Genomic DNA, 25841 nt, shown 5'->3' with positions numbered 1-25841 from the left:
TGAATAAAGCTTTTAGTTTAATTACTGGAAAATGCAGCAGTTTGTAATATTTTAATCTCCATGTCAATATGTGGTGATGAGACGTATTTAAAATAGGATTCATTTTTACCTCTGGTCAATCTTTAATCTCGTAGCTCCATTTTGGGGGTCTCCAAAGACTGAGAATTTTTTAAAGAGCTATATTAACTGGTGTTTTTGCTCTGCTCATATAGTTTTCTGCTTGTCTAGTGCTGCTCTCTGGTGACCATTTCTTAAATTACATGCCATAGATTTTTGCAGTTTAGCCTAAGGGGGGAAAATGAACCAATAATTTTTAAAGTGTATGTAATAGAGTTGGTTTTGCTTATATATTCATTTTTAGCTGCCAAATAGAATTTTCAGACCCAAGTCAATTTCATTCTAGACTATTACTGGATAGAAATATTCAACCTAATTCAGGTATCCAGGCATGCGTCCTTCATACTAAATAGCTGATTTAGAATGTTTCCCCTGGTTTATTATTTTTCCCTGGTTAGACTGAATGGGAAGTGGTAGAGATGACTTTTAGTTCAAGAGTAAAAAACTTTGCCATATAATTTCCTCCTTTTTCTTCTTTCTTTTATAAATATACTTTCCTTCCTTGGATGCCAGTCTGACTGATAACCTCCTGAGTATTCTTTCTTGCTCCCAGGCTGAAGTCAGAATTGTTTGTTGGAGGTACTGACCAACATTGTTTTACTGGAAACATCCCTGTGGTGCTTAAAGAAAGAAATAGAGGAAGGAAGAAGCAAGTCTGCTTTCTTGGAGTGAATGATAATTGATGTTTGGCAACCATGCTGGGGATGAAAAAATGGAGCCAAAGTCACCACTGTCTTGGACCTGATTTGATATTAACATAAAGTGACTTTATGAGTGTGTGTGAGAAGGCAGAGGGAAATGTATTTCTTCTGCACCTACTTCAAGTGCAAGATGCTGTTGTATCATGGGTATAATTCCTTCTCATATAACGCTGTCCAGGAAGTGGGTATTATCATCTTTATTTAAATATGGAGGAACTATGGCCTAAAAAGATTGAACAATTTCATAAGGTCACATAGTTTAAACTGAAATCTGGGTTGGGCTGACTACAAGGTTCACCATCCTTCTAGAACACAAGTGAGGTTGTGGGGTAAAACTGCAAGGACTGGGCAAGTAAGTGGTTAGGCAACGGGAGATGTTGTTTGGACTGTGCTGTAGGAACATGGTCTGTTGCTGTTTTCCTAGTATTATGGTGCTCGGACTGTAATGCAGGGTGGAGGTGGGACAGGAAAGGGCAGTGGAGTGGGGAGGGGGAGGTGCCAACACATCTCAATGTATCTGAACAACTCCTTAGCATCAGAAATTGGACATGGTAATTTTAGTCAAGCTTCTTTTGCCTGGAATGAGACATAAGATAAGAAGTCTCTCCACGACTGAAGAATGCCCAAGCTGGGCTTATTCCTGGTCTAGTACACAAGATAGACACATAAGGAATACAACTGGAGGAGTGCAGTCATGCCTACTGGGTCCTCTTACTTGCTTTTTCAGTTTTCATAAGAAAGGCATTGTGAACAATTTGGGGAAATTGAAAGTACTGATAGAGCGTACTATCCTGACCTTGGGATGTATCCTTCTGCAAAGGAGAGAGGGGAAGAGGATGGAGGAAGGGCTTTGATGGCATCTATTTCATTTTTTTTTCTTTTTAAGAATGGCAATAGTGTTGATCCTTATTAAATCCATGTGATGCTTGCATAAATGTATGCTCTCTTTTCTATACTTTCCTATTGACACATTTCATAATTGAAAATTAAACAATAAAAGGAGGCAGACAGAATTTTACCTACTATCTTTTCTCTTTCACAAATGGCATAGTGTAAGGAAAGCCCATTATAAGAACTTTCAAGTTTCAAATTGGGTTACAATCACACCTTACTTACACTGAGTTGCACTGAAATGTCTTTCAATCAAAAGCAATCCATGGAGTATCCCATGAAGTTCACATTGGGGTGCCTCAGTTATCCTTCATGCCCAAGATTAACTACTACTACTACAACAACAGAGTCATGGGATTTTCTTTTCAGTATACAGTCAGAAGGGGAAAATAAAATTAGATGAGATCCCAAACACAGAACAATAGAGTCTTTCTTTAAGATCACGAAATTTTGTTGGAAGATGTTCCTAGCACTCTGTAGGCTTTTCATGTCTTGAAAACTATCATTCTTGGAAAGACAATTAGGTTCATGTCACAGTGAACAATTCTACCATCCTTCCTATAATTTAAAGCATATTTGCATCCCTATCTCAACTGATTATCACAATTGCTCTGAGAAGAAACAGAAAGAAGTAGAGAGATTCACTTAATTACAGGACTGGTTGGTGACAGATCCACAACCTTTTTCCAGGTCCCACGTGCTCCACCTGGAGACTTGCTCCCACTGCATCACTCCACTCCTGCCTCAGACCCCCACCGGCCTCCTGGTCTGTGACTTCTCACCTACCTGTTCATGGGACCATGTCCTTTCAGAACCATCCTTGATGCAGATGTCCAGCCTCAGCTCAGTTCCTGTGGCTCCGTGCTTACTGTCCACACAGAGGTTTGCTGCCACGTTCCGAATCTGTGGAAAGGACGTTGAGCAGGGGACTTTTAAAAAATTATTATTGTATTGCTAGTTCCTGACAGTCCTACCGTAGATTAGGTAATAACTTACTGTCTTTTTGATCAACTTGATGCCTTGAGTTTGAACACAATTTATGGAGACAATGCAGGAAATTAAACATGCTACTTTTTATGTGGAAGAATATGAGCTGGTCAAACAGCAGACCTACAGCTCACCTCATCAAAGGAATGTGTTGATAATACAGAATGGGGAGCAGCAGAGAACTCTCCATCTCTCTAGTGGGAGAGTTCTTTTTCACATAGTAGTTAACTTGGAATTTGTTATATTCCTGCTTTAAGAACTTTCTACCGTTACCATCCTGGTGGGGAGTGAGATAGAATCCCAAGCAGGTGATACAGAGCACTGCATAGGTCTGGGCAGGAGGACATAGTGACCTTTTTGTTCTAGGTTGGCTGTGACGGGTCTTGATCTATGCCTATTGTCATCATTTAACATTTCCCCTGTGTGACGAATTAAATGTCACCCTAGAGGATGAGCAAAATGGGAAAGACAATCTATTGATGAAATGCTGTATTGGATATGGATACAGATTCTTCTTCTTTTTTTTTTTTTTTTTTGCGGTGCTAGGGATTGAACCCAGGGCCTTGTGCATGCAAGGCAAGCACTCTACTGACTGAGCTATCTCCCCAGCTCCTGGATACAGATTCTTTACATGAAGTTTGAACTTTGAAAAGTTACAAAGTAAAAAAAATAAATAAGTAAAAAGGAAGGATACTTCTTTCCAAATGTTGAATAATACTTTAGGGGTGCAAAAGAGTGGGTAATGAAAGGTATCAGGAGCAGCAACAGAATCTGGACAGAGACATTCCTTCGCCAAATCTTCCTCCCTTAAGATTTCACCAATCCTCCAGTTGGTGTCACACCACAACCCAGGATAGAGTTGGATCATGTTTGTAGTTGGTTACTTAGTGTACAAACTAGATGCACTCCATTATCTTGGTTCTTTTTAGGCCTGAATTATGATAATCTCTTCAGGTATGTTTAACAATGGGAATAAAAATAGGATGAACCCAACTGACAATTTTCATCAAGTACTTTTGCCTGGAATGAATTGATAAGGTTGGGAGTTTCTTCACAACAGAAGAATGTCCCCCACAGGATGCATTCCATTTGAGTGGGGGAAATGAAGCAGAGAGAAGGTTGTTGTGAAAATACTGGGTATCATGAAAGGAATAAATGATGCGGGACAGGGATGATGTGCTGGAGGGAGATAGTTCATATTTCATTTACTCTAGGAATAGAAGTTGGTATAATATCTTTTGGGAGGAGATCAATGTGATGGGTCTGAGTTTCCTTGTTCAGGGAACTTGGCAATAGTTTGGGTTCATCTTCCACTACTGGACCTCTAGTTTCAGTGACTCTGCCTTTGATGTCAGGGGAATGTGAAATAAAGCAGAATACAGGACTATAGTTTCTAACCTAGTTTGGCCTACAGACCTCTGAGAAGTCAAGGAAAGTTATGACATTTTGCAAAACCAAACAACTAACTAGCAAAACTATAAATGGGTACATACAAGGATTTTGGTTTTCATTTTCCTGGAACCCATCAACTCCATATTTGAAGCCTGAATTAGGGAAAATGCTTGCTTCCTACCTCTTATAAATGAATTTCATCCCTCTTCTCAGAAACATGGGAGATCCAAAACACAGGGAAAGAACTTGACTGGTCCTCAAAATGCACCCAATTTACTCACTTCTTTTACCATTTCTCCATTTTCCCTAAAACAAGGACTGGGGAGAAACTTTTCATTGGGATTTTGGGAGTCAAGAGTATAATATGCCCCTTCTGGGGCTGGATGGAACATGCTTGGCTGGTATGCACAAGATTGGGTTTGATCCCTGCACAGGACCAAAAACCAAAACCAAAACCAAAACCAAAACCAAAACCAAACAAAATAAAACAAAAACCCCTTTTGTAAAATCAATTTCTTCACATGTGATGGTGTTTCTCTAGCAAAACAGAAACAACCAGAGGTGAAAGTTAGATTTTGCTATCACTATCTTGAGTCTGATTCATGCTATAAAGCTCCTATTTTATCTTTTTATTGGAGCTCAGTGTTTTGATTTTTTCAAGCTGTCTGTGACCTGAGTACCACCTGATAGAACTCTGGACAGGTATCTTTCTGTTCATTATTTATATGTATTTTTATGGTAAAACCCAGGGACACTTTACCACTGAAATACATCTTTAATCCTTTTTATCAGAGTTTCTTTAAGCTGCTGAGGCTGGCCTCAAACTTGCAATCCTTCTGTCTCGGCCTCTAGAGTCCCTGAAATTATAGGTGTGTGCCAATGTGCCTGGCATCTCTATTCATTTCTGGGCGATTTAACTCATAGATTCACTCTTCTTAGGAAACCAGTATCAATTTATATGCTGAAGACATCTTTGGAGCACTATTATTGCTTCTACTTGAGTCTAGATTCACATTTGGGGTAGGGGGAGGGCAGCTGCTTGTAGGTTCATGGTCACATGGCCACAGAGGGTGAAGTTTGACTTCCTAGATGAGCTGGCATTTGAGCTCACCCACTGGAGGGACTCAGCTTTTGGGAGAGGGGAAAGACAAGAACATGCATAAGTCAAAGACACCAAGTGATTAACTTGCCAAATCTGATGGTGGATGCACACCAAGCCTATGGGAGACCCTCCTCTTGTTTTCATATCTTATGAGCTCGAAAGGATTGGCCAGGATGGAGGATACCATTTTCTAAATTCTCCAATTTTCTAAATTCTCACTTAAATGGCATCTGTGTAGACAAAGGGATAAACTGCTTTGAAAGCCAAATTTCAAGTTTCAAAGGCATAATTGTCTACATCTGTGTAAATTCCAGCAAAAAGTTGTGCCAGAGAGGAAATGCTGAGAGTTCACTACAGGATAAGGTAGGCAGCTGGAGATAAGACTAATATCCGGCCTTTCTCACTTCTCTCCCCCTTATCTTCTTATCACCACCTCTTCTGCACACATTCCTAGCTTCTTCTTCTGCTCCAAGCACAACTCCATCAAAATAAACAGGCGAATACAATTCCAAGAGAACTGATCCTACAACTTGTTTATTCACTGGAATAAGGTTTTTTTAAAAACATAGACAAGAGCATTGGAAATGATTTGAATTTTTTTCATCACAGGCTCTGTAACTATGGTTGAAGGCATAGCAACTCACACACCTCAAATCTAGAGGTGGAATACTGAATAAATCTATGACAGAAGAGATCATTTTCAAGCTTCACTCATTTCATGTTCAGCTTTAGGGCTTGACATTATGAACACTGTGTTCAGGAGTCCTGAGAGGCTGAACAGGATTAGGAAGTGAGGTGGTATTTGGCTAGGAGTGGGTGAGAAGAAGGAGAAAAACCAGGGAAGAGGATTATAGATGTGGGTTCTAGAGATGAATTCCTTTTGGGTAGAGAATTGGGAAGAGGTCTAGCAGGGGGCAAATGTTCTCTTTAGGCATGCAAGAGGACTCAGGCTCAACTCTAACATAGGTTTATTTCCTCCTGACATGAGAGGCTTTTAGAAAAGAGATACTAGAGAAACAGAGTGTGGTACAAATGGCAAGGTGACTAGTAGATGTGGGACAGGTCCTGCAGTTGACTTTAGAGACAGAGGTCTTGACTCAACAAATGAGAGCTCATGGTTTTCTAATTCCTCCCAATGGCCTGGGTCTTTTTAGTAAAGCAGTGGTTCACTACTCATTCCACAAATATTTATTGAGTACAAGCTATATCCAGGCACTGGGCTAGATACTAGGTATAGAGTGAAGAATTGGAAAGAATCATCTCCTCCTTTGAGCATCTTATGCTCTAGTCAGGATGTTACAGAGAACAGGGGTGGAAGAGAAGCTTGAGACTGCCAATATTTCTGTCTGCAATTTTTTTTTTTTTTTTTTTTGAGTACCGGGGAATGAACTCAGGGGCACTCGACCACTAAACCACAGCCCCAGCCCTATTTTGTATTTTATTTAGACACAGGGTCTCACTGAGTTTGCTTAGCACCTTGCTTTTGCTGAGGCTGGCTTTGAACTCGTGATCTTCCTGCTTGAGCCTCCTGAGTCACTGAAATTATAGGCATATGCCACTGCGCCTGGCAGTTGTAAATTTTTAAAAAGGCAAAAGGAATTAAGATGCTCCCCTTCATGAAGTGTGAGTGATTTCAGAAGGCAAATTTATAAACAGAGCTAGAAAGAGAGAAGTCACTAGTATAGATGGCAGAGAGAACCAAATGGAGACCCAGAGGGTCTGGATTCTGCTCAGGAGGTACGAATGAGTTTCCCTATAACCTTAGACTTGAACTCCTTTTTAGAGCTCAGTTCTTGAGTCCGCCTGCCACCCTCACCGCAGAATGATGCCAGACACTGCACCTGCCTGCCCCCTGCGCTGACTCGGTGCACCTGTGCTGGGGCTCCCCAGCTTCTTTGGAGGCTGGTGCAGGTGTTTTGAATTATTCCTGAGGGCGTGGCCACCATTGTTGGAAGGGCAGCTCCCTTCCTGAGACACCTACGAGAGACTGGAGGCCCTTTGACAGGTACCTCTATTTACTCACTTACATCCTACACCCCTCCCCATTCTCTTTGTTCACCACTAGAAATTCTGTAAATAATAATCAAACTCATCCTGTTTATTATAATAATGTTAAAGTCTTTATAGGTGCTGTCTGGTTCAGGGCTGCATTTTCTCTGTGTTGGATGCTAATATTGATCTCCCCTTCAAAGGAGAGGTATTGGAAAACTGTAGGATTACAGTAAGCCTGCAGGAGGGAAACTTTAGTACCTCAGATCTTCACTGCTAGAGGGGAATATACAGAAACAATAAGAAAAAACGGGAAGTGTCCCTAACAAACCAAGATGCTATTTTGGTAGAATCCAATGACAGCATGGCAGTAAAAATGACAGAAAAAGTGTTTATAATCTTCATAATTAAAAAGATCCATGAAGCAAAGGATGAGGTAAGAGAGCAAATGCAGGCAATATGTGATCATTCCAATAAACAGTTAAAAGAGCAAATGCAGGAAGCAAAAGAACACTTCAACAAAGAGATAGAGATTCTGAAAAAAAAAGGAAATACTTGAAATAAAAGAAACAATAAACCAAATTAAAAACTCAATAGAAAGCATCACCAACAGAATAGATCTCGAGGAAGAAGAATCTCAGGCAAAATATTTAATCTTGAAAATAAAGTTGAACAAACTGAGATGTTAAGAAATCATGCATTCACTTTCATGGAAGTGAAAAACAACAATACAAGTCAGCAAGGGAGGAACTATGCTAAAGGAAAAGTCAATCAAAGGAGAAACCAAGTCAAGTTAAGAACCAAAAATAAGCCAAAATGACCAGGAATACAAATCATATCATTATAATAACCCTGAATGTTAATGACCTAAACTCAATAATCAAAAGACATAGACTGGCAGATTGGATTAAAAAGAAAGATCCAACAATATGCTGCCTTCAAGAGACTCATCTCATAGACAAAGATATCCACAGATGAAAGGTGAAAGGATGGGGAAAAACATACCATGCACATGGATTCAGTAAAAAAGCAGGGGTCTCCATCCTTATACCAGATAAAGTGGACTTCAAACTTAAGTTAGTCAGAAGGGATAAAGAAGGACATTTCATACTGTTCCAGGGAACCATAAACCAGCAAGACATAATGATTTTAAATATTTATGCCCCAAATAATGGATTATCTATGTACATCAAACAAACCCTTCTCAATTTTGAGAATCGAATAGACCAAAACACAATAATAGTGGGGGACTTTAACACACTGCTCTCACCCACTGGATAGATCCTCCAAACAAAAACTGAACAAAGAAACTACAGAACTAAATAATACAATCAATGATTGTATTATCAATGATTGTCTCTGGGACACTCTGAAAGCAGTACTAAGAGGAAAGTTCATTGCATTGAGCTCATACATTACAAAAATAAAAAGTCAACAACTAAATGACCTAACATTACATCTCAAAGCCCTAGAAAAAGAAGAACAGATCAATACCAAAAATAGTAGAAGACAGGAAATAATTAAAATCACAGCTGAAATCAATGAAATTGAAAAGAGAGAATTGATTTAAAAAATTGACAAAACAAAAAAGGTGATTCTTTGAAAAAGTAAACAAAATCGATAAACCCTTAGCCACACTAACGAAGAGGAGAGAGAAAACTCAAATTACTAGAATTTGTGATGAAAAAGGAAGGATCACTACAGACACCATTGAAATATATGACATAATTAGAAGCTACTTTGAAAATCTATACTTCAACCCAATAGAAAATATCAAAGACATCGACAAATTTTAGAGACATGATCCTCCCAAACTGAATCAGGAAGATGTACACAATTTAAACAGATCAATTTCAAGCACTGAAATAGAAGAAGCCATCGAAAGCCTACCAACCAAGAAAAGTCAAGGACTGGATGGATTCTGAGCCGAATTCTACAAGACCTTTAAAGAACAGCTCATTCCAACACTCCTCAAAGTATTCCAGGAAATAGAAAAGGAGGGAAACCTTCCAAATTCATTCTATGAGGCTAGTATTACTCTGATACCAAAAACAGACAAAGACTCATCAAGAAAAGAAAACTTTAAACCAATATCCCTGATAACATAGATGCAAAAATCCTTAACAAAATATTGGCAAATAACATACAAAAATATATTAAAAAGATAGTGCACCATGATCAAGTGGGGTTTATCTCAGAGATGCAAGGTTGGTTCAACATCTGGAAATCAATAAATGTAATTCATTATGTCAATAGACTTGAAGTTAAGAATCATATGATTATTTCAATAGATGCTGAGAAAACATTTGATAAAATACAGCACGCCTTCATAACCAAAACACTAGAAAAAATAGGAATAGTAGGAACATACTTCAATATTGTAAAGGCTATCTATGCTAAGTCCAAGGTCAACATCATTCTTAATGGAGAAAAACTGAAAGCATTTCCTCTAAAAACTAGAACAAGATAGGGATGCCCTCTTTCACCACTTCAATTCAACATCGTCCTTGAAACACTAACCAGAGCAATTAGACAGACCAAAGAAATTAAAGGGATACAAATAGGAAAAGAAGAACTCAAGCTGTCACTATTTTCTGATGACATGATTCTATATTTAGAGGATCCAAAAAATTCCACTAGAAAACTACTAGAACTAATGAATGAATTCAGCAAAGGAGCAGAATATCAAATCAGTATACAGAAATCTAATGCATTTCTATTCATAAGTGATGAATCCTCTGAAAGAGAAATTAGGAAAACTGCTATATTCACAATAGCCTAAAAAAAAAAAAAAACAAAAAGCAAAAAAAACTTGGGAATCAATCTAACAAAAGAGGTGGAAGACCTGTACAATGAGAACTACAGAACACTAAAGAAAGAAATTGAAGAAAACCTCAGAAGATGGAAAGATCTCCCATGTTTTTGGATAGGCAGAATTAATATTGTCAAAATGGCCATTCTACCAAAGGTCTATACAGATTCAATGCAACTCCAATTAAAATCCCAATGACATTCCTCATAGAAATAGAGAAAGCAATCATGAACTTCATCTGGAAGAATAAGAGACCTCGAATAGCCAAGACAATCCTGAGCAGAAGAAGTGAAGGAGGAGGTATCACAATACCAGACCTTAAACTATACTACAGAGCAATAGTAACAAAATAGCTTGGTATTGGTACCAAAATAGACAGGCAGACCAATGGTACAGAACAGAAGACACAGAGATGAACCCACATAAATACAGTTACCTCGTTCTGGACAAAGGAGCCAAAAACATACAATGGAGAAAAGATAGCTTGTTCAACAAATGGTGCTGGCAAAACTGGAAATTCATATGCAGTGCAATGAAATTAAACCTCTATCTCTCACTCTGCACAAAACTCAACTCAAAATGGATCAAGGACTTAGGAATTAGACCAGAGACCCTGCACCAAATAGAAGACAAAGTAGGCCCGAATATACATCATGTTGGCTTAGGATCAGACTTCCTTAACAAGACTCCCAAAGCACAAAAAATCAAAGCGAGAATCAATAAATGGGATGGACTCAAACTAAAAAGCTTTTTCTCAGTAAAGGATACAATCAATAATGTGAAAAGAGAATCTACAGAGTGGGAGGAAATCTTTTACATACGCACTTCAGATAGAACACTTATCTCCAAAATTCATAAAGAACTTACAAAACTTTACACCAAAAATACAAAGAACCCAATCACTAAATGGGCCAAGAAACTGGACAGACACTTTACAGAAGAAGACATACAGGCAATTAATAAATAAATGAAAAGTGTTCAACATCTCTAGTAATTAGAGAAATGCAAATTAAAACAACTCTAAGATTTCATCTTACTCTAGTTAGAATGGCTATTATCAAGAACACAAACAATAATAGATGTTGGCGTGGATGTGGGGGAAAAGGCACAGTTTTACAATGCTGGTGGAGGTGCAAATTGGTATAGCCATTCTGGAAAGCAGTGTGGAGAATCCCCAGAAAATTTGGAATGGACCCACCTTTTGACCCAGTTATCCCACTCCTCGGTTTGTACCCAAAGGACTTAAAATTAGTGTACTACAGTAAGTAACACAGCCACATCAATGTTTATAGCGGCTCAATTCACAATAGCTAGATTGTGGAACCAACTTAGATGCCCTTCAACAGAGGAATGGATAAAGAAACTGTGGTATATATACACAATGGAATACTATTCAGCCATAAAGAAGAATAATATTATGGCATTTGCAAATAAATGGATGGAATTGGAGAATATCATGCTAGTGAAATAAGCCAATCCCAAAAAACCTAAGGCTGAATGTTTTCCCTGATAAGTGGAGGATGATATATAATGGGGGTGGCGGGATGGGGAGTGAGAGAAGTGAGAGAAGAATGGAGGAACTTTATGTAGAAGGAAATAGGGGGCAGTTATGAAAAATCATGGAATGAGACAGACATCATGACTCTATGTACATATATGATTACAAGAATGGTATGAATCTGCATCGTGTACAACCATAGAAATGAAACGATGTACCCCATTTATGTACAATGAATCAAAATGCAGTCTGTAAAAAATAAAAAAAAAATAATTTAAAAAAAAAACTCAGTTCTTCCGTTTGTAAAAATGTTAACATTCGAGGTGTTTTTCTGAAGGATAGGCACTTTGGGAAGCATGAAGGGAAACTCGAAGACTAAGAAAAAATGACTGCTGCTCTCCAGGAACCTACAAGGTTCTTGGGGAAGACTGTACTCTGAAGTCATCTTCTTTTTTTGGTGCTGGGGACCAAACCCAGGGCCTTGTGCTTACAAGGCAAGCAAGCACTCTACTGACTGAGCGATCTCCCCAGCCCTTGAAGTCATCTTCTTAAGAGCCAAAATGCTAAGTGCAGTTTGAGGGGGAAATGATCAATTCTGAGCAAGATAAACTGAAGCACTTGGAACTGCTGACATTGGGGTAGGACTGAATATAGAGAGTGATCCCTGTAGCCATAGGGATCAGAAATAAACACAAATGTTGACGTTTGACAGTATAAGGAGTTTGTGTGTGTGTATTTGTGTGTGTGTGTGTGTGTGTGTGTGCATGTTAAGCACATGCTCTACCACTGAGCTACACACCCAGTCTTTTTTTAATGGTAAAAACAGTGTTTGTTTAGAATTAGTCAGCTAATATCATCCTGATTTTGTTGGCAACATCCAAAGTATCGTAATCAGGAGCCAAATGAACATATGACTTTTTCTTTCCTTCTGGCCTGATCACGGTGTTGGCCTTGGCCACTCAGTCTCACGGAGCGTCTTCCTAGTCTCTTCTGGTGACTGTTTGCCTTGACATCTGCAGTGAGCCTGAGTATGCTGTCTTCGAGCTTCTTCATGGCAGCTCAGTGTGCTCAGGGGGAACTTGATGATGGAGTGGTTAATTTTAAGATTGTTTCTCCTGGAGGTGTTCTTCCCAGGATATTCAGACTGTCTTTGGATCCACAATTTGTCTTGAGGTGCAGCAACTGGGGGACATGTGGATTTTTTTTTTTTTTTTTTTTTTTTTGACTGTGTACACCTTCCAGCATTACCTTCCTGGCTTTTCAGAGTTTTACTGTGGTTTCAGTTTGGGAGGAGCAAGCTTCCTTCTTTGCTTTCAGTGCCATCTTGGAGACGACTGCAAGGCATTTCTTTTAGGGGATGGTGAATGATTTGGTCTGACTCGGTTTAAGGTCTGTAAAACGAGGGCAATCATGCCTCAGATGGTAGTTGCGAGGATTACATGGATGCATGCAAAGTGCTAAGCACAGGGTCTGCTACATCATAAATGGTCAGGAATATTTTTTTGTTTGTTTTTGTTGTTTGTTTGGTTCTTTTTAGTTTTACATGACAATAGATCAGGAAATGTTTTCTTTTTCAGCTGAGTCATCTGTGATGGCAAATGGGTGACTGGCATAGACAGATCACATTTCCGTTGTACTTTGGATGTCCCACAAGCACTTCAAATACAAAGAGATCACAACTGAAGACCTGATCCATCACTCCAGACCTGTTCTTCAGTTGGCCTCAGTTAATCTTGATAATGTCACTTATGGTCTCCTAAGATCTCAACCTGGAAATTCCAGTGTCACGCTGTTCTTCTCCCTCTTCCTTTCCCCCCAGTAAATTAATGATGTCTGTATTCTATCCCTAGATACTGAATATCCTACTCCTTTCTTCTCCTTTCCAGTTTCATAGGTTTTTGACATCTACTGAGGCAAAGACTAAACTTTATAAAAATAATGTATATCTATGTATATAGATATACACTACATATATACATACACATATATGTACATATATGGATATACATATATGTGTGTGTATATATGTATATGTGTATATATGTGTGTGTGTATATATTTCTTGACCATTTTAACCATTTTAAGCATTTAATTCAGTGACATCAAATACATTTAAAATGCTGTGTATTTACCATCACCACTATTTCTAAACTTCTTTCATTACCCCAAACAATATTTGTTAAGCCATTAATAATTCCCAACCCCTGGTAATGTCTGTTCTACTGACTCTATGAATTTACTTGGTCTAGATACCCCATATAAGTGAGATCATTCCATGTTTGTCTCTGGGGGGTTTTCTACATCCTGCATGGATGAGGGGAAGTGTTTCTGTTGAAGGATGATGGTACTGGTGATTGATTAATTACTAATGAACTTATCTAGTCAATAAGTACAAGAACCAATACTCTTTTTAAATGGAAGGAGGTGTGATGGATCAGGCCTCCAATAAGATGGAGGACTCCACCTTCTTCTTTATCTACAGTTGCATAGGTAAAGGGGCCTGGACCAGAGAGGGGCCTCTTTTGTGAGGAACAGGATGGGGTGAAGTTAGGGAAGCCATTTTCTTAGAGAATTAGCATATTCTCAGGGCTGAGCCACCTCTGTTCAGGGTCACCTACTCCCTGGTTGCCTGAGACAGTCTCTCTTGACTGCCAGTTCCTGGAAATCAGATCTCTGTATCTTGTGGCGCAGTCAAGCCTGATTCTGTTAAACATGGATGGCTTCCCACATTTGTAATTTTGTGTCCGACTTATTTCACTTAGCACAGCGTTTTCAAGTTTTACCCATGTTGTATGTATTAGAACTTCATTCCTTTTTTAAGGCAGAATGATATTTACACACACACACACACCATGTGTGTTTATCCATTTGTTTATCTATTGATGGACACTTGGGTTGTTTTCACCTACTATGAATAATTCTGCTGTGAACATTGGCATACAAATCTGCTCTCTTCCTCAGTTTGAATTCTTTTTGGTTTATATTTAGGAGTAGAATTTCTGGGTCATATAGTAATTCTATATTTAACTTTTTGAAGGAACTGCCAACTACTTTTCCACAGTGGCTGTACCATTTTATATTCCTGCCAGGAATGCATAATGGTTTCGATTTCTATACATCCTTGCCAATACTTGTTGTTCTCCACTTTTTAAAATTATAACAGCCATCCTAGTGGGTGTGCAGTAGTATCTTATTGTGGTTTTCATTTGCATTTCCCTAATGACTAATGATGTTGAACAGTTTTTCATGAACCTTTGTACACCTTCTTTGGATAAATGTCTATTCAAGTATTTTGCCCACTCTTTGAGTTGTTTATGTTTCTGTTGTTGAGTTTTTAGGAGTCTATATATTCTGGATATCAATTCCTTATTATATATATATATATATATGTGATAGGCAATTACATATATATATATATATATATATATATATATATATGATAGGCAATTTTTTTCTCATTCAGTGAGTTGCCTTTTCACTCTGTTGATAGTGCTTTTGATAGACAAAAGTTTTAATTTTGATGAACTCTGATATTTTTCTTTTTCTTTTGTTATTTGTGTTTTTGGTGTCACGTTTAAGAAGTCATTGCCAAATTCAGTGCCAGGGAGATTTCCCTTGTTCTAGTCTAAGACTTTCATAGCTTCACCTCTTATAGCAATTTATTTGATCCATTTAGAGTTACATTTTCTTCTGATGTAAAGTTAACTTCATCCTGATTCTTCGGCTTGTGAGTTTATTATTTTGCTGGGGCTGCCATAACAAAGTACCACACACTGGGTGAATTAATAAAATAAACCTATAGTCTCACAGTTTGAAGGCTTGAAGTACAAGATCAAGGTATTGGAATGATTCACTTCTTCTGAGGGTTATGAGGGAGGTCTCAGGTTCCATGCCTTTGTTCTAGCTTTTGGTGGCTTGTGGAAATCTTTGGGCATGCTTTGGTTTGTAGACATATCACCCTGGTTTTTGCTTTCATGTTCATAGGGTGTTCTCCTTTGTATGTGTTGGTCTCAATTTCCCCTTTTAATAAGGACACTAGTCATATTTGATTTGGTGTTCACACTATTTAGTATGCTCTCATTTAAATTAATTAAGATTATTAGTAAACTGTTTCCAAATAGGGTTACACTCTGATGTACAGGTGATTCAGACTTCAGTGTATGAGTTTTTGAGATCTATAATTCAATCCACTAGCAGTGGATATCCAGTTTTCCCACAACCATTTGATGAACAATAATTAATTTATCATATATGTTATGGTTTATCTCTTGGCAATCTATTCTATTTTATTGGTTGTCTGTTTTTATTCCTGTACCACAATTTTTAAAAATTATTATAGCTTTTTATATTATGTTTCAAAATTAGGAAGTGTGAGTTTTCTAAGTTCTACAAGTTAAAGTTTATTTTCATTTGTTAGGTCTCTTGCTATTTCATTTGAATTTTAGGATGGGTGTTCTATTTTTGCAAAAAATCCCAAGGTCATTGGAATTTTGATAGAGATCGCATAGAATCTGTAGCTCCCTTTGGGTAGTATTGCTACTCAACAGTATTAAATTATCCAATCCATAAAAGTGGGAAATTGTTCTATTTATTTAGATCTTAAAGAAATTTCTTAAAACAATGCTTTGTAGTTGTCAGGGTACCAGTATTTCACCTCATTGGCTAAACTGATTCCTACTTTTATTTATTTTTAGAAGGACATATAATGTAGTGATTAGGAGCACAAATTCTGGAGTTAGATTTCCCAGGTTTGTTGTTTGATTTCACCCATTCCTAGCTGGGTGACCTTATGCAAGTAACTAAACTTCTTTTTACCTCAGTTGTCTTGTGTTACATGAAGAAAGCAGCGCTTCATAAATTTGATGTATTAAACTGAGATTGTACAATAAGGTGCTTATTAGTATCTGACCTATTATTAGATGCTTAATAAATGTTAACCTTTCATAATAGTAGTAGTAGTATTGGGGTAAAGTAAGAAATGAGACTTGAGAGGTAGATTGGTGCTGTTTTGTAAAGGAACCTTTATGCTTGATTATCAGCATAAAGGGATATTGACCTTATTCTGTAGCAAAGAGATTATTAGGTGTAAAACAAAGAAAACTTTGTTTTAGACAGTACATTCTGGTGATTATAGGAAAGAGGTGGAAATTTATGCAAGTGTAAACATGGGAGCTAGTTCTAATTGGTAACAGAAATCTAAACTGTGTAGTAGTAGTAGCATATTCATATATTCAAAGAACATATGTATTTAAAGGAAGAGATGTATTCCAGAGACACTTTTTTCCAGATAGTAATTTGAGATATTGATAACTGTTTACATGCATATAATGAAGAAGATACGTGGAGTTTGAGATATCTTTGTAACACCAATATGTAAGCATCCTGAAATGTGAAATTTGGAAGAGAGATCAGGGGAAGAAATGCATGTTTGGAAATCATCCACTTTGCCAGTTATTAGTACGTTGCTTCTCAACTCCAATTCCTTCTTTGACTTTCTTTGTGATTCTCAAGATGGACCTTGTAGACATTTCTTCTTTGTCAGTGGATATAATTTTGTGTTTTGCTAATATGGGTCCTGGAGGAAGACTGAAAAGGTGGGGCATCTCTTCTTCTGTGTTCATGTGTCCTTTTTTTCCCTCATGGAATTGTCTGCAAATTGGCCTGGGGTGGAGTGGAAGAGAGAAGCTCTCTTTGGAGTGGTTCCCAGAGATTAACAGCACTTTTGGGCTGCATGTCCTGGCCATCACACGATGTCAAATGAAGTCTGACATCTCAACCTTGGTGAATGGAGAGCTGGAGAGTTCTACTGAGTTTTTAAGTTCCTGTCTTGCTCACATTCTCTCAGTCCTAAGTGGTTATTGCTTTTTGAAATAGTTCCTTTTGTACTTTTTAGAGTCCTCTTTCACCCAATTATTAGCTAAAAATTGTTTAAATATTAAAATTTTAAATATTAAAAGTTGGTATGATTTCCATTTCCACATGAGTACTAATTCAAATCAGGTAGGTATGTTTTATATCTAAGAGTATGAATCAAGATGAGAAGACTGAAGCTGGACTTCTTGGAATCACCTTCTTTTAGAAGTGGGCAAAGAAAGAATAACTAGGAAAAAGAAAGGAAAACAAGAAGAGAATCAGGAAGAAGAGAGGGAGGAGAGTTTCCAGAGGTGGTTGGAAGCATCTCTGTGTCAAATTCCAGAAAAATAGTCAAGAAGAAGGAGGATGGGGAAGAAGGTGTTAAATGTGGCAATTAGGAAGTTACAGGTGACCTTTCACTGTCCTTTCACAGGACAGTTTCTGTGGAGTGGTATATGATGACCAAGTGGACTGAGGAAAACTGGATGATGAAAGAATCAACTAATGACAGTGTCTCTCTCAAGAAGCCTGGTAGTGATGGGAAAGATAGAATTAAAAATTACACAGCATTTTTGGGATGGGGAGATTTGAGGGTAGAATTATATATAATCCCTGACACAATTCTTTTGAGACTCAGTTAAAAAAGTTATGAAGTGCTTTTAGAAATTAAAAACAGTATATAAATACTAAGCAATAAAAATTCTTTCATTATCCTTACAGGACTTTTCGCTATTTAAGGTTTGCCCTCATGGCCATCACACCAGTTTTTGCTCTAACAGATCCATTCCATCTCTAATTGCTCCATGCTAGTGGCATCCAATGACTGTTGGCAGAGACCAACCAGTGTCTTTCCTTGAAATTATGCCCACAGAGATTTTCTTCCTATCTTGTGCACATTTCCTCTGCTGAATTTACCATAAATGTAATTGCTTTGGCATCTTCCCTTGCCCTGGGACTTACTAGAACTACTCATTTCAGAAGCCTGGCTTACATTATGCAAGAGAAAGATGAGCCTGTGGCATAAATATTACCAGAGGGCCTTTAGATTTATATGTGTTTTGCTCCAGTCTTTTTCTGAAACTATGCCCTGCCACTTAAAGTTAAGTATTGTGAGTATTATTTGCAAAACATGCTTAGCATGAAAACAGGAATTTTTAAGTGAAGGGTCATTTGGAAAAAAAATTGTCACAAACAGGCACAAGGAAAATTCATATTAATAAGGATCATCTTTGGGGGTTAAGATAAGCAACTCTTCTCTGGGAAAAGGAAATCAGGACAGTCTTTTCAACTGACTCCATACTGAACTGGAGGTTTTTACAGCTGTCATTTTGCTTCCTAATCAGCACCACCATCATGATGGGTATTCATTCACATTTGCAACTCAGGCTCTAAGAAAGTGTGAGGTTTGTCTAAGGTTATATAATGAGCAGATGGCAAGCAGGAATTGTATCTATGGCTCTGATTCCTAGTCCTGTGCTCTTTATACCACAGGTAATAGTTATAATTAATTCACCAGAGAAGTGCCATTTTGGGTGATATATCTGTGGCAAATGTTTTAGGGAGCTCAGTGGAATATATAACGATTAAAGAAGGCTATGAGTCTGTGGGTCTAGAAAAGAAATGACCTTGTCAAAAATTGGAACAGAGTCTGATCTAGATAGAGACACTAAAGCAGAGTTAGAAATAAAACCACTTTAGCACTCAGAGAGTTTCCAAGGGATGGAGAAGTGACAATCAAGTCACTGAGATCCAAGACTGAAGGGGAATATCTGGTTACTCATGAGTGACCTGACTCTGGGAGGAGGCTGGGGTACAAGAGAAGTCTACAGGGATTTTGAGAGGAGAACCATTTTCTAACCCATGCATGAGACTCTAGGTTTGGAGTCTATATTAAAAAAATCCACTTTCTGAAAGGTAAAGTTAGAAAATGGCAGAATGTTGGTGACATTATCCTGACCTATGCTGTTCATCAGAAAGTACCTCCTCTTGGGTTGAGCAGCCAAGTGTATCCCATTCTACTTACTTCTACTTGAGTGGAAGTTTATTTCTGCCTTCTACTGGTCATGAAGATTGGAAAGCTTTGCCAATTTGGGCTTTCCCTTTGTCAATCAGAGAATATGAAACAATTCATATAAGAATTTGAACCCTCAGAAACTCAATCCATGTTTTAGCTTCATTTTTTTCCCTTAAGGCTTGATGTAGTAATTTCATAAAGTCAAGGAAGGAAGTGTTTTATTATATATCCTCTCATGAGTGCACTGTTGGAACAGAGGCACGGTCTGGTGAGGGGTAACTAATAGCTGGCTTGGCTGAGCAAAGACTTTTGAAAGCTCAGGTGACAATTATTCATGTATCGGTATGAATTACACCTGTCGTGAGACAAATTAAAAATATATTTTTAAAAATGTTGTAATTAGTAGTTGAGAAGAGATTAATTTAAATATTTTTCTTCCCTGAAGTTTACAAAACTCAGATAAGTAAATTAAAGGAATCCAGGAGGAGGGAGATAGAGACCTGATGGAAAAAAAAATTACAGTGAAATTTCAAGAAAAATTCTATTGAAAACTCTAGAAAAACTCTATGGAAAAGTTCTTGGAAAGGATATCTGAAAAGTTAGGAAAGGAATTTTAAGTCAGAAGCTAATATGAGGTTTTCAGTTTTCTGTGGAGAGAAGGAACCTCTAGGCAGAGTACCTCCCAAGTTACCAATAACACTAACTGAACCAGTGTCAGGAGTTTAGATGAAGGAATGCTGCCTTGAAGGCAAATGTAAGCCACAGTGGAAGTTGGCTTACATGATATAGAGGTAGTGTGAACCCTCTTCGGCCCCAGATGGTGGAAAGAAATTCTAGAATCAGAAATGGTTGATTTTTGTGTTTCCTGCACTATCACTCAGAAAATGGCACAGAGATATCTCCTCACAATGAGCCACCTTGTGCTGAGTAAGGAACTGTTCTTTTAACGAATGTCTGGACATTTAATATTCCTGTCATTTTTCTCCTGGAGTGCTATTTTATGAATACAAACACTTCTCCAAATGGTGGGACTCATGTATGCATTACCAATAAATCTGAGATTTGCTCCAGTTCTAGTACAATCACGAGGAACCACTTCCAACATTATCCTCCAAGCCAAGGGCAATAGCCACAGGCTTTGAAGATAAAGCAATTTTTAACACTTGAAAAATGACTCCCACAACATGGTGTTTCGATAAAATAATTCTTTCTTTGAATTCAAGTCAAGTGGTTGAAATGTGGGCAGGTTTAAATACTTGTCTAATGGTCAGTTGTTAACCTTGTAAGATTTAAAACTGTTAGTTAATAAAGATCTTCAATCAGAATCAGGGCTGATTCTGAGAAAGATATGACCCTTGGACCCTGGACAGAGTGGCAACAAAATCCCTGAGACACATGGTAATCAGTGGGCTTCTAAAGTTCTCTAGAGAACACATATTTGAGTTTAATAGTTGGTTCTCCAAGGAAGGCCAGCAAATTGTCTTTATTTTTTCAGCTAAAATAATTCAGGGTCTGAATTTTCTCTAGTAAATTTAATCAACATTGTATATAGTTAGCATATTGAAAGAGGAGATTTGGATGTTTAAAAGAAAAATATGTGGAAATGTCAAGTTGCACTCGCATGTAGCTATAATATATATGATATATTTCAGGATATAACTACTTTGCTGCAATATTTTGCTGTGGGCCTCACCTTGTGAAGCCATATCATTTCCACTTTTTGAAACTCAAACCTGAGGATTGGTAAAAAAATATCTGCACCTCTACTTCTTACCTCTTGCTATAAAATCAAACACCTGGGGAATAGAAACAGTGGACCTCTGAACGGCTAGTCTTAAAATTCTGAATTACACTGACTAGCATTTCATCACTGTTTTTTATTGTAAGGGAAATTCATGCAAAACTGATAGAGAAAACTGAAGGATATTTCCTGTGAAAAGCAAATATATTCTTTCCAAAGAAGTGATGTCAAAAATTCTACCCCAGGGCCTCATCTTATGGAAAGTTAGAATAATAATCTTGAAACACTCAAATGCTCCAGTCAGCATTCTAAATGATAATCTCTCATTTACTTCTAATCTAAGAATTTTATTTAATCTTCCTCCTCTCAGATTTCTTTCAGCATGGTTAGTCATGTCAGACTTAATGGATAGTTCCGAGAATGAACTGGTTGTGGTTTGGTTGGATCATGATATGAATGGTTGGTGGCAAAAGACAAGACTTATTTTCTCTGGAAGAGAGTAAGATGATACCTCACCCAAACCAAAGTAGAAGAGAACAAAAAACAAATCAAAGCAGCACAGAAAAAAAAGTTTTTTCAGAAGTCGATAGTGTTCCAGTTCTAGTCTTAATGAGTCTGGGTGCTTACATAACTTAAAACAGCCAGTCCAGGTCAGTTCAGTGAAAGTTAGGTGGGCCCAACCTTAGCTTCTGGTGGTCTCATGAGGTTGAGGGTGGGTTGTTTCTGGCAGTGACTCTCAGTGTTAAACTCAAACCAGTGAGATTTTCTGGAGGAGAAACTGACTTAATTATCTCTCTTACTCTAGAACCTGGCATGGATTTTGGTGTATAGTGTATTAGTCACCTAGGGTCACTGTGACAAAATACCACAAAATGGGTGGCTTCAACAGTGGAAATTTACAACTCATTTCTAGAGACTGAAAGTCCAAGATGAAGGTGTTAGTAGTTTGGTTTATTCTGAGACCTGTCCTTGGCTTGCAGATGGTCACCTTCTTGTTGTGTCCTCACAAGACTTCTTCTGTGTGCCCATATACTCTTAGTGTCTCTTCCTCTCATAAGACACTAATTCTATTGAATTAGGGTCCAATTCTTATGAACTCTTTCAATCTTAATTACTTCCCTAAACATCCTATCTTCAATACTATCACTCGAGGATAACAGTTTCAACATGTGTTTTGGGAGGACACAATTCAGTCCTTTACATATAGCACTTTCTCAATAACTGCCTTTTAACTAAAGAAAAATGTTAACTATCTTTGAGCTAGTTTCACTTCTGATGAAAAAGACAGATCACAACGACAGCTGTTATTTTCTTGTAATTAATTTCAGAATTTTACAAAGTGACTTCATTAAATATTGAAATTTTCAATTAAAGGAGTTTATTACAGAACTTTTGTTGGCCATGTTTATACCGACTCTGTTACTATCCACTTATCGAACCTATTCAGGAGATTTTTAGTGTGTCAATGCCACTTGTTGTTCATTCATCTTTCAAATCCCTTACCAAATTCTGACTCATCAATTCTTAACACTGGAATTAGGCCCTGGGCAAGGACTTTTTGATTCATGAGTGGCTTTTGGCCAAATGTGGTACTTGCCTGGCTTATGTTTTTGAGCCTGGTCTTAAATTTTTTATTTGAGAATGTCGGTGTCATTTTATGGGTAAATGATTTTTTAACATTTTTGGGACTTACTCTTTTTTTAGAATTTGATGAAAGCTATGAACTCTCCAGAAAAATGCACACATTTATAGACACAAAATTTAGCATATAAAGTATTCTTATTTTATCTATAGGGTGGCCCATAAGGACTGTTCCACATGTTTTTTACATATGTAGCATTCTCCCGACCCCCAGTACATGAATATGTATGTGGAACTTGGTATTTGCTATTTGGAATGTACAATGTGATATTTTCCCTGTACCCCATGGGCTCAATAAACAAAAACTGGACTGTAATTTTTGCCTTTAAAAAAAACTACACACCACCACTGGGAAGCTTATCATGCAGAAACAATTATTTTCCCCAAATCTCTGGCATTGCATGACTAGGTAATGTGTTGTCTTCTCTATCCTTTTGTAATATTAATCAGGGTGTCAATGGCAGCAAGTAGGAGCCAGCAATTTATGGAGTGCTTGCTGTGGTAAGTCCTATGTTCACTGCTTTTCATGATTATTTGATTTAACCTCCACAGTTCTGGGAGGTAGTTACTGTTATTCATATTTTGCAAGGAGAAAATAAGACAACTTAGTTTCTTGTGGTTGTTGCAACAAAACACCACATACCTGATGACTAGAAATGTTTTCTCTCTTAGTTTTGGAGGTCAGAAGTCTGAAATCAAGGTGTTGGCAGGCCTGCGCTTTCTTCAGAGGTTCTAGGGGAGATTTTGTTCCTTGCCTCTTCACACTTCTGCTGGCTGCCAGCATTCCTTGGCATGTGGCTGCTCATTCCAATCTCTGTCTTTGTCTTCTTATCTTCTTTACACGTCTTTTCTTTGAGTGTCTCTTACAAGGACTCTTGTCTATGGATTTAGGGCCTACCTAGATAAGCCAGGCTTATCTCATATATAATTTAATTCCATCTGAAAAGACGCTCTTTCTAAGTTAAGTCACATTCACAGGTTCTAGAAATTAGGATGTGGACATATCTTTTTGTAGGCCAACTTTCAATCTTCTACACAATGCAGAGTTTATAGTAAATCAATGGTAGACCTGGAATTCCAAAACTTGTGTTGGAATGAAGAACCTGTGAAAGTCCCATATTCCAATGTAGAACTCAGGGCCACCTCTCTCTGGCTTTTAATCACAGGGGCAGTTATGTCATGTGCTGACTGGCTGTTGTCTGAGAGGTCAGCATGCATTTTGGCAGCAACTGCAATTCTAGAGGAGTTGTGAAGCTGACTCACAAACAGACATAAGAAGTTGGAAATGAGGACAATCAAGTCAAATATCACTTTGAGGGCAGAGTTTCTATTTTTGCTTTTCCTTATAGGATCTATTCCAGTAGTAGATGTCCCATGATGGGGACAGAAGAGGGAGGGCTTCAAGGAACCTGGGGATCCTTCTGAGATGCAGTTGGGCAAAAGGGCAGTGAGCCCATAGAAACATTTGGAGAAAATATAATAACTACTGAAAGAAATTAAAGAAGACATAAATAGGTGGAAAGACATCCTGTGATCATGAATTGGAAGACTATTATTAAGATGGTAATACTATCCAAAGTGATGTACAGATTCAGTATTATCTCTAGCAAATTTCAATGATGTTTTTTGCAGAAACAGAAAAATTCATCCTTAAATTCATATGGGATCTTGAGGATCCTGAATAACTAAAATGATCTTGAAAAAGATCAAAGTTGGGGAACTCATTCCAAAACTTTCTAACAGTAATTAAAGCAGTGAGGGACCCACATAAAGACAGACATATAGGAGAATGGAATAGAATTAAAGCCCAGAAATAAGCACTTGAATATTTGATCAAATTATTTTTAACAAGAATGCCAAAATCATTCATTGAAGAGAAAAATAGTCTTTTCAAGAAATGATGCTGGGAAAATTGAATATTCACACACAAAAGAATGAAGTTGGATCCTTACCTTAAACCATGTGCACAAATTAACTCAAATCAGATCAAAGACCTAAATGTCAGAGCTAAAAGATTATTACCAGTAGAAGACAAAAGAGAAAAAGTTCATTTGATTTGGCAAAGATTTCTTGAATTATGACATCAAACAGGAAACAAAAATGAAAGTAGATAAATTGGACTTCATTGAAATTTAAGACCTTTTTTTTGCATCAAAGGATATTAGTAGAATAAAAAGATAACCCACTGAATGGAAGAAAATATTTGCAAATCACATAGCTGATAAAGGGCTAATATCTACAGCAATAAATAACTCCTAAAACTTAGAAAAAACCCAAATAACACAATTCAAAATGGGCAATAGATTTGATCAGTTATATCTTCAAAGAAGCTATACAAATGGCCATAAGTACATGAAAAGATGTGCAACATTGTTAATCATTAGAGAAATGCAAATTAATACTACAATGAAATACTTCTTCGCATCTGCTAAGTTGGTTATTTAAAAAAGAAAAAAGGTAAAATGACAAGTGTTGGAAAGAATGTGGAAGAAGTGGAATGTGTGTACACTGTTGGTGGAATTGTAAAATGGTGCAGTTACTGTGGAAAATGGCGTGATGGGCCCTGTAAAAGTTAAAATATATTGTAAATACACAAAATAATTGATAGTAGAAACTCGAGCAGATATTTTCATTCTCATGTACACAGCAGCAGTACTCAACATAGTCAACTGGTGGAAGCAACCCAAATGTCTATTGACAGATGAATGAATAAATAAAATGTGGTAATAAATTCAATGGAATACTATCCACCCTTAAAATAGAATGAAGTTTTGCTACAACATGGATGAAACTTAAGGACATTATGCTAAGTGAAATAAGCCAGCTCCTAAAGAAAATGGATTGTATGAGTCCACTTATAGGAGGGGCTTGGCAAAGTTGAATTGGTAGAAATTCAAAGGTTTACCAGGGAAAGGGGTAGGGGGATAAGGAGTTATTGTTTAATGGTAGAATGAACTGAATTGTGTCCTCTTTTCCCCGAATTCATACGTTGAAGGCTGTTTTAGTCAGCTATTTTGCTGCTGTTACTAAATGAGCTGACCAGCACAATTGTAGAGGAGGAAAGGTTTATTTGAGGGCTCATGGTTTCAGAGGTCTTAGTCCA

The 25841-nt window shown here is 37.5% G+C and overlaps 1 protein-coding gene across 1 annotated transcript in view; it reads right to left on the bottom strand.

Moving 5' to 3' along the window:
* Galntl6 (polypeptide N-acetylgalactosaminyltransferase like 6) overlaps positions 1-25841 on the bottom strand; it is a 1064176-nt gene that overhangs the window by 24117 nt on the left and 1014218 nt on the right. The window contains exon 11 of the mRNA XM_047550007.1: positions 2496-2612. Coding sequence (XP_047405963.1) covers positions 2496-2612 — 117 coding nt within the window. The remainder of the gene's footprint in view (positions 1-2495; positions 2613-25841) is intronic.

The sequence above is a fragment of the Sciurus carolinensis genome, chromosome 4, assembly GCF_902686445.1.
Source record: "Sciurus carolinensis chromosome 4, mSciCar1.2, whole genome shotgun sequence".
NCBI lineage: Eukaryota > Metazoa > Chordata > Mammalia > Rodentia > Sciuridae > Sciurus > Sciurus carolinensis.
This window is presented reverse-complemented; position numbering and strand designations above follow the sequence as displayed.